Genomic DNA, 10,464 nt, shown 5'->3' on the forward strand with positions numbered 1-10,464 from the left:
TTACGCTGTCCGGATGAGGAGGCGGTAGAGGATGAGGAAGCGGAGTAGGAGGAGTTAGGAACAGGAGGCAAACTGAAGCGCCCTGCAATCCTCGGTGGTGGAAGGACATGCGCCAAATTGCTATCCGCCTCAGGCCCATCCGCCACTGCATTTACCCAGTGTGCCGTTAGGGAGATATAACGCCCCTGACCGTGCTTACTGGTCCACGTATCCGTAGTTAGGTGGACCTTGGCACAGATGGCGTTGGGCAGTGCACACCTGATTTTTTCCCCCACTTGGTTGTGCAGGGAAGGGATGGCTTGCCTGGAAAAGTAGTGGCGGCTGGGCACGACGTACTGTGGGACAGCCACCGACATAAGGTTTTTAAAACTGTGCGTCTCCACCAGACGGAATGACAGCATTTCAAAGGCCAATAATTTTGAAATGCTGGCATTCAGGGCCAGGGATCGCGGGTGGGTAGGGGGGTACTTCCTCTTCCTCTCAAGTGTTTGGGAGATGGAAAGCTGAACGCTTCCACGGGACATTGTGGAGATGGTTGTTGGTGACCCAGGTGGTGGTGTTGCTGACAGATCGTCTGTTTGCGGGGTGGCAGGTGCCGGTATCACTACAGATGTGGCTGGAGCGGCCGAGACTGCAGCAGAAGAGGAAGCAGGATGAGCCAGAGACGTTTCTTGGTTTTGAAGGTGTGTACTCCACTGCAGCTCGTGCTTTGCACTTAGATGCCTGATCATGCAGGTTGTGCTCAGGTTGAGAAGGTTCATGCCTCGCTTCAAGCTCTGATTGCACAGGGTGCAAACCACTCGTGTCCTGTCATCAGCACATTTTCTAAAGAACTTCCACGCTAGAGAACTCCTTTGAGCTGACTTTGGTGCGCTCGTTCCCTTGCTGCGTTGGGCAGTAGCGGGCGTAGTGTCTAGGGCACGGCCGCTCCGCTTCTGCACCCTGCTCCCTCTTCTGCTGTGCTGGTGGCTCTGTGCGACCACCGCCTCTTCCTCCAAACTACTCAGTTCACCTGCATGACGTTCATTCCATGTGGGGTCGAGGACCTCATCGTCCTCCACATCATCTTCCACCCAGTCTTCACCCCTGCCCTCCTTGTCGGTCTCCACAATGCTGAACGCCGCAGCAGTTGGCACCTGCGTTTCGTCATCATCGGAGACGTGCTGCGATGATCCTTGCATGTACTCATCTTGAGGAATAAGTGGTTGGGCATCGCTGCACTCAATCTCTTCCACTTCTGGGGCAGGGCTAGGTGGATGGCCCTGGGAAACCCTGCTGACAGAGTCCTCAAAAAGAATAAGAGACTGCTGTATGGCTTGGGGCTCAGACTGCTGGCCTGATTTGCAAGGGGGTGAGGTGAAAGACGGTTGGACATTGGCTGCAGGTGCCAACTCTGACCTTTCTGCAGTAGACTGGGTGGGAGACAATGTGAAGGAACTGGAGGCACTGTCAGCAGCAAACCAATCTACTATCGCCTCAACTTGTTCTGGCCTCATCACTTCTAGGGGCGTTTGATGCCCTACCAAATACTGATGCAGGTTCTGTCGCCTACTCACACTTGAGGAAGGTGTTTCACTTGTGCGTGTAGCTGGCACAGATCGACCATGTCCTCTCCTTGCAACAGGAGCTCTACCAGCAGCACCACGACCCAGGCCACGGCCCTTATTTGACGGTCTCCTCATATTTCTGTAATTTAAGATCTTGCCCTAGAAAGGTTTTTATTGAATAGCGGAATAGAAAATATGATCCAAAAAAAGTGTATGTATATCACACGTACACAACCACACTAGGCCCCAATTACTATTGTTTGTACCCCTAAAAGGCTAGATGAGGAGTAGGGGGAGTATGGAACAGGCAGCACCCTCAAACCTTCAGAAGTATGAGATGAACCCCAACAACTTGGAAAGGTGGATCTCTCTCACACGTACCGACACAGACTATCCCGCAATTCAATTGATCCCCAAAGGTTTTTATTGAATAGCGGAATAGGAAATATGATCAAAAAAAGTGTATGTATCTCACACGTACAGAAACACACTAGGCCCCAATTACTATTGTTTGTACACCTAAAAGGATGGATGAGGAGGAGGAGGAGTATGGAACAGGCAGCACCCTCAAAGCTTCAGAAGTATGAGATGAACCCCAAAAACTTGGAAAGGTGGATCTCACACGTACCGACACAGACTATCCCGCAATTTAATTGATCCCCAAAGGTTTTTATTGAATAGCGGAATAGAAAATATGATCCCAAAAAAGTGTATGTATATCACACGTACACAACCACACTAGGCCCCAATTACTATTGTTTGTACCCCTAAAAGGCTAGATGAGGAGTAGGGGGAGTATGGAACAGGCAGCACCCTCAAACCTTCAGAAGTATGAGATGAACCCCAACAACTTGGAAAGGTGGATCTCTCTCACACGTACCAACACAGACTATCCCCCAATTTAACTGATCCCCAGAGGTTTTTGATTAAATAGCGGAATAGAAAATATGATCCCAAAAAAGTGTATGTATATCACACGTACACAACCACACTAGGCCCCAATTACTATTGTTTGTACCCCTAAAAGGCTAGGAGTAGGGGGGAGTATGGAACAGGCAGCACCCTCAAACCTTCAGAAGTATGAGATGAACCCCAACAACTTGGAAAGGTGGATCTCTCTCACACGTACCAACACAGACTATCCCCCAATTTAACTGATCCCCAGAGGTTTTTGATTAAATAGCGGAATAGAAAATATGATCCCAAAAAAGTGTATGTATATCACACGTACACAACCACACTAGGCCCCAATTACTATTGTTTGTACCCCTAAAAGGCTAGGAGTAGGGGGGAGTATGGAACAGGCAGCACCCTCAAACCTTCAGAAGTATGAGATGAACCCCAACAACTTGGAAAGGTGGATCTCTCTCACACGTACCAACACAGATTATCCCCCAATTTAACTGATCCCCAGAGGTTTTTGATTAAATAGCGGAATAGAAAATATGATCCCAAAAAAGTGTATGTATATCACACGTACACAACCACACTAGGCCCCAATTACTATTGTTTGTACCCCTAAAAGGCTAGGAGTAGGGGGAGTATGGAACAGGCAGCACCCTCAAACCTTCAGAAGTATGAGATGAACCCCAACAACTTGGAAAGGTGGATCTCTCTCACACGTACCAACACAGACTATCCCCCAATTTAACTGATCCCCAGAGGTTTTTGATTAAATAGCGGAATAGAAAATATGATCCCAAAAAAGTGTATGTATATCACACGTACACAACCACACTAGGCCCCAATTACTATTGTTTGTACCCCTAAAAGGCTAGGAGTAGGGGGGAGTATGGAACAGGCAGCACCCTCAAACCTTCAGAAGTATGAGATGAACCCCAACAACTTGGAAAGGTGGATCTCTCTCACACGTACCAACACAGACTATCCCCCAATTTAACTGATCCCCAGAGGTTTTTGATTAAATAGCGGAATAGAAAATATGATCCCAAAAAAGTGTATGTATATCACACGTACACAACCACACTAGGCCCCAATTACTATTGTTTGTACCCCTAAAAGGCTAGGAGTAGGGGGAGTATGGAACAGGCAGCACCCTCAAACCTTCAGAAGTACGAGATGAACCCCAACAACTTGGAAAGGTGGATCTCTCTCACACGTACCAACACAGACTATCCCCCAATTTAACTGATCCCCAGAGGTTTTTGATTAAATAGCGGAATAGAAAATATGATCCCAAAAAAGTGTATGTATATCACACGTACACAACCACACTAGGCCCCAATTACTATTGTTTGTACCCCTAAAAGGCTAGGAGTAGGGGGAGTATGGAACAGGCAGCACCCTCAAACCTTCAGAAGTATGAGATGAACCCCAACAACTTGGAAAGGTGGATCTCTCTCACACGTACCAACACAGACTATCCCCCAATTTAACTGATCCCCAAAGGTTTTTGATTAAATAGCGGAATAGAAAATATGATCCCAAAAAAGTGTATGTATATCACACGTACACAACCACACTAGGCCCCAATTACTATTGTTTGTACCCCTAAAAGGCTAGGAGTAGGGGGAGTATGGAACAGGCAGCACCCTCAAACCTTCAGAAGTATGAGATGAACCCCAACAACTTGGAAAGGTGGATCTCTCTCACACGTACCAACACAGACTATCCCCCAATTTAACTGATCCCCAGAGGTTTTTGATTAAATAGCGGAATAGAAAATATGATCCCAAAAAAGTGTATGTATATCACACGTACACAACCACACTAGGCCCCAATTACTATTGTTTGTACCCCTAAAAGGCTAGGAGTAGGGGGAGTATGGAACAGGCAGCACCCTCAAACCTTCAGAAGTATGAGATGAACCCCAACAACTTGGAAAGGTGGATCTCTCTCACACGTACCAACACAGACTATCCCCCAATTTAACTGATCCCCAGAGGTTTTTGATTAAATAGCGGAATAGAAAATATGATCCCAAAAAAGTGTATGTATATCACACGTACACAACCACACTAGGCCCCAATTACTATTGTTTGTACCCCTAAAAGGCTAGGAGTAGGGGGAGTATGGAACAGGCAGCACCCTCAAACCTTCAGAAGTATGAGATGAACCCCAACAACTTGGAAAGGTGGATCTCTCTCACACGTACCAACACAGACTATCCCCCAATTTAACTGATCCCCAGAGGTTTTTGATTAAATAGCGGAATAGAAAATATGATCCCAAAAAAGTGTATGTATATCACACGTACACAACCACACTAGGCCCCAATTACTATTGTTTGTACCCCTAAAAGGCTAGGAGTAGGGGGGAGTATGGAACAGGCAGCACCCTCAAACCTTCAGAAGTATGAGATGAACCCCAACAACTTGGAAAGGTGGATCTCTCTCACACGTACCAACACAGACTATCCCCCAATTTAACTGATCCCCAAAGGTTTTTGATTAAATAGCGGAATAGAAAATATGATCCCAAAAAAGTGTATGTATATCACACGTACACAACCACACTAGGCCCCAATTACTATTGTTTGTACCCCTAAAAGGCTAGGAGTAGGGGGGAGTATGGAACAGGCAGCACCCTCAAACCTTCAGAAGTATGAGATGAACCCCAACAACTTGGAAAGGTGGATCTCTCTCACACGTACCAACACAGACTATCCCCCAATTTAACTGATCCCCAAAGGTTTTTGATTAAATAGCGGAATAGAAAATATGATCCCAAAAAAGTGTATGTATATCACACGTACACAACCACACTAGGCCCCAATTACTATTGTTTGTACCCCTAAAAGGCTAGATGAGGAGTAGGGGGAGTATGGAACAGGCAGCACCCTCAAACCTTCAGTATGAGATTGTGTTCACTGTACCCCACAAAGATTGAGTTCACTGCACCCCACAATGATTGTGTTCACTGCACCCCACAAAGATTGTGTTCACTGCACCTCACAAAGATTGTGTTCACTGTACCCCCCAAAGATTGTGTTCACTGCACCCCACAAAGATTCTGTTCACTGTACCCCACAAAGATTGTGTTCACTGCACCCCAAAAAGATTGTGTTCACTGCACCCCAAAAAGGATGTTGTTCACTGCACCCCAAAAAGGATTTTGTTCACTGCACCCCAAAAAGGATGTTGTTCACTCCACCCCAAAAAGATTCTGTTCACTGTACCCCACAAAGATTGTGTTCACTGCACCCCAAAAAGATTGTGTTCACTGCACCCCAAAAAGGATGTTGTTCACTGCACCCCAAAAAGGATTTTGTTCACTGCACCCCAAAAAGGATGTTGTTCACTCCACCCCAAAAAGATTGTGTTCACTGCACCCCACAAAGATTGTGTTCACTGCACCCCAAAAAGATTGTGTTCACTGCACCCCAAAAATGATTTTGTTCACTGCACCCCAAAAAGGATTTTGTTCACTGCACCCCAAAAAGGATGTTGTTCACTCCACCCCAAAAATATTGTGTTCACTGCACCCCAAAAAGATTGTGTTCACTGCACCCCACAAAGGATTTTGTTCACTGCACCCCAAAAAGATTGTGTTCACTGCACCCCAAAAAGGATGTTGTTCACTGCACCCCAAAAAGGATTTTGTTCACTGCACCCCAAAAAGATTGTGTTCACTGCACCCCACAAAGGATTTTGTTCACTGCACCCCACAAAGATTGTGTTCACTGCACACCAAAAAGGATTGTGTTCACTGCACCCCAAAAAGATTTTGTTCACTGCACCCCAAAAAGATTGTGTTCACTGCAGCCCAAAAAGATTGTGTTCACTGCAGCCCAAAAAGATTGTGTTCACTGCAGCCCAAAAAGATTGTGTTCACTGCAGCCCAAAAAGATTGTGTTCACTGCAGCCCAAAAAGATTGTGTTCACTGCAGCTCACACACAGAAAAATGGATGTGGATCACTGACACCTGCCTATCTCCAATCCCACACCACACAGCAATATCGATTGTAGTTTGTAGAACACAGTTTCCCTAAAATTCAGCAGACTCTGTCCCTAACAGGATTGAGAAGAGATCGTAGATCAGGATTGAGTGCAGATTCACCCCACCCCCCACACAGCAATATCGATTGTAGTTTGTAGAACACAGTTTCCCTAAAATTCAGCAGACTCTGTCCCTAACAGGATTGAGAAGAGATCGTAGATCAGGATTGAGTGCAGATTCACCCCACCCCCCACACAGCAATATCGATTGTAGTTTGTAGAACACAGTTTCCCTAAAATTCAGCAGACTCTGTCCCTAACAGGATTGAGAAGAGATCGTAGATCAGGATTGAGTGCAGATTCACCCCACCCCCCACACAGCAATATCGATTGTAGTTTGTAGAAGACACTGACCCTATATAATTCAGCAGACTCTATCCCTAAAATGCCTACAACTCGCCCTGCCTAAACACTCCGACCTGTCCCTCAATTCTATCCGGACACAAATGTTTTTTTCCTGCCTATCTTTCCCTAATCAGCAGCCAGCACGTTGATGTGTGCTCTGTCCCTGAATCTAAGCAGCATAATGACGCCGCTGCGGCTGCCTCGAACTTATAAAGACTTGGTCACATGCTTCAGACGGCCAATCACAGCTACTGAGACATTTGCAGGCATGGCTGGGATGGCTTAAGGCACACCAGTTAAACGATTGTTGATTGGCTGTTGAAAGCCCGCCATGAAAAGAGCGCCAAAGCATGCAAAACCCGGAAATAAAACGACCGAACACGGATTTTTACCCGAACATACAGTAAAGTGTCCGTGTCCGTGTTCGGGTACAAAAAATCCAATTATTCGGTACGAACACGAATAATACAGTCCGTGTTCGCTCAACACTACTCAGGAGTAATTGCAAGCCGCATACAAGTATCCTGCTTCAGAATATAGGGGGACACCAGGGCAAGAAGACGGTGAAAGATGGGATCCGTCATCCTCAAATAATTCCTGAAGTCATCAGGATTATTTTCCTGGAGCTCCCTCAGCAAGGACATATGAGAAAATTGATCACGGTTAAGCAACCAATTTTTCGTCCAGGAGGTCCGCTTCTTCTTCCTATTGCTCGTACGTCGTCTCAGAGCCAAAACTCCAACACTAACGACAGCAACGATCAAATTCACGGTCGCCATAATAAATTCTCGAACGATGTCTCGGAAAATAGCGAAATGTCGTCAACCAAACAAATGCTACCGAAATCAGCGCGAGATGCCCAGAAGGGTCACGGCCAAACACTCACTTCCTCTTTTGTAGCGGCGAACGTGCGTGGAACGTAGTGACGTCATTTTCTGTCGGCAGACAAATGTCCTGGCCAAGTTTTGAGCACTTTTCAACAGACAAACAACAAACACGCCAGTCGCGAACATTTGTCGGACGTTCTGTCGGCCGACGATCGGTACGTGTGTACGGGCCTTAAGTTGTACATAGTTGAGCCAAAGGAGTATCCCACTCATCCCTTCTCCTATCCAAGTTACAAAATAAATACAAAAACCCAAAGATACATGACTGATCATTGTCTCAGTGCTCACACTTGGAGAAACATGCTCAAAGGTGCTTTTGTTACACCCGGTGACCCAGGGGGACCAACAGCCAGCAAAATGGCTTGGAATTGTGCTACATTTGGGGGCTCATCTGAGATTTCACCCTGGGTTACCAGGCTGGTTGCTAACGGCAATGGCCGTAACAAAAGTTAAAAAATCTCAATTTTTGTGTCTGGGACTTTATTCTAAAACTCAAGCCAAGTGTGAGGTCAGCTCTGCAGGAGGTAGGAAGATTGATGTGCACATGGAAGGTTGCCCGTGGCAACGGAAATGTTCCAGTCATTACAGCAAAATGGCGAGAACCTTCCATTTCAGTTATGAGATGTACTCTGCTATCAAGTATTGGAGAGCAGGGAAGAAACCTATGTCAGTGAATAAAAGCTGCAGCTGCCTAACAGGAAAAGGTCCAAGTGTGGACAAAGAAAATTGAGGCCAGGGGCACATGGAGCAGGGTGTCAGGAGCCAGGTGTGTGCAGGTTATATGGACTGATGTTGACTGTGCTTATGACATTTGTTCTATATAGCAATTGCAGTGATACTGTGAAGATTGCAGTCAGCCATGCCGGGAGGGGCAGTGGGACTATCTTCGAAGATAGTATGGTATGGTGGCCCTTACTTGCACATGTGTTGGGGAGAGGACTGTTGACAATGCATGTGACAGCGGGACAATTCTCTTGCCTGGCAAAGAGGGACAGCTGGCTCCGGGAGAGGGAGGCGCAGCTGGAGCCCTGTTGCAAGTAGGAATGTGGATGCATGTCTGGCGAGGGACATGGTCCACTTTGCAGCCACTTCCCTACGGGCTAGAGAGAAAGAGCATGGCATGGGAGGAGTTGCTGCCCTGCACAGGAAAGTGAAATCCAGAAAGCACTGCCTAGCAGGAGGAGCCACCACCAAACAAGGAATATGGGTGGAGACATAGGTCGCACCCAGCCAATCAGGAGTGACTAAGGGAGTCCATATAATACTCCCCAGAGGTGTAACTAGAACCTTCAGGGCCCCGATGCAAGAAACAATGAAGGGCCCCCAAGACCCCTGGCCGGGGCCCTTCCCTTCAAGCCCGGGGCTCTTCCCACTAATCCTGGGGCTCTTTACTCTCGTTGCATGGCCTTTTATTATGGTCCCACAGCAGGTTCCTTTCACAAGTTCTGCAGTGGGCCCCCTTCCTGCAATCTTGGGGCCTCCCCACAGTGGTGCAATGCCAGGGCCCGGTCGCAAGTGTGACCTTTGAGATCCTGGAAGTTCACCCACTGGTTTGCTACTGGGCCCCCTGGAGCATGGGGCCCGGTAGCAATTGCAACCCCTGCAACCCCTGTAGTTACGCCCCTGATACTCCCCCCTTCGGATGTGGCTGAGAGGGAGACATGTGTGAGGAGAAGCGCCATGGAATTGCTTGGAAAAGAGAAGTGCGCAGCCATGATCGCTTCACCCACTGGCTGAGAACCTGCTGGGCAGATCGAGGAGCAGACCGGGAAGTCGAGCCCAACCTTTGAGTGGGAAACGGGCATACGGATGGTGCCCGAAGGAAGACTGGCACTGTGCACCGGAGGAGGTCGGGAGTATCTTGGCACGGTATGTCCTCAGTGTGCGAGAGTCATGATGAAGGTGCAAGCATGGAGTCAGTGTGGGCATTGCAGCTATCTGCTGCTGTGGGCGGAGAAGAGTGAAGGCCGGCCCAGACGGATGTGGGTGGCTTAGGAGTCGGGGCTCACTCGGGAAGTGACAGGAACAGAGTCCAGGTTCCTCCGCAGAAGCGGGAGGGGCATGATCAGAGTGCTGATGGAGTTGGAGGCCATGCGGTCTGACAGTGATCCAGCTTTGTTAATACGGGGGGGACTGAGTCACTAGGTAGAGGGTGCATGCCAGTCCAGCAGGCCGGGAGGTGGCTAGAGGATGCACCGGAATCCGCCGCAGCAGAGACAAGGTCTGCCCCTGTGCCTATATTACAGCAAAAATGGCCCGTGGCCATCAAGGCCTCACCAACCAGTCCTAGTAGTGAGGAAGAGGCTAGGGTCATTAATGTGGGGTCTCCTAGTTTACAATACAAATATGGATCCATAGAGGAGGGGATGGATGATTGGAGATCCAAAGATGAGACGGAATAGGACTGGGGTTCTGAAGCTGGGAGTAGCTCACCAGGTCCGGATGTTGTTACCATGCCTGATAAATAGACTCAGGAGTCGATTGAAAGAGGGCTGGCCCAAAAATTGCGAGGCCTACACAAAAATGGTCCCAGACCTAACAGCACCCACAAACTATGTCCGGACTCGGGATCAGAATGAGGCGTACAGCTCCCTGATCAGAAGAGAGGAGGCCCCTTTTTCTTTGCCTGTGAGAGGTAATTGGAAGACCCTCCCTAGGATCTCACGGATGCAAAGATGGATGCAGTGCAAGGTGGCAGTGGAGTATGGATACGATTATCTGTATGC

General features: G+C 47.9%; 1 protein-coding gene across 1 annotated transcript in view; it reads right to left on the reverse strand.

Annotated features, from left to right (window-relative positions):
• Nucleotides 1–9,831, reverse strand: part of LOC309548030 (uncharacterized protein) — a gene marked incomplete at both ends in the record, with an annotated part of 90,970 nt that extends 81,139 nt beyond the window's left edge. The window contains one exon of the mRNA XM_082248005.1: nucleotides 9,748–9,831. Coding sequence (XP_082104131.1) covers nucleotides 9,748–9,831 — 84 coding nt within the window. The remainder of the gene's footprint in view (nucleotides 1–9,747) is intronic.
• Between the last annotated feature and the right edge of the window lie 633 nt (nucleotides 9,832–10,464).

This window comes from Pelophylax lessonae (genome assembly GCF_965119305.1).
Source record: "Pelophylax lessonae genome assembly, chromosome: 2".
In the NCBI taxonomy this organism is placed as follows: Eukaryota; Metazoa; Chordata; class Amphibia; order Anura; family Ranidae; genus Pelophylax; species Pelophylax lessonae.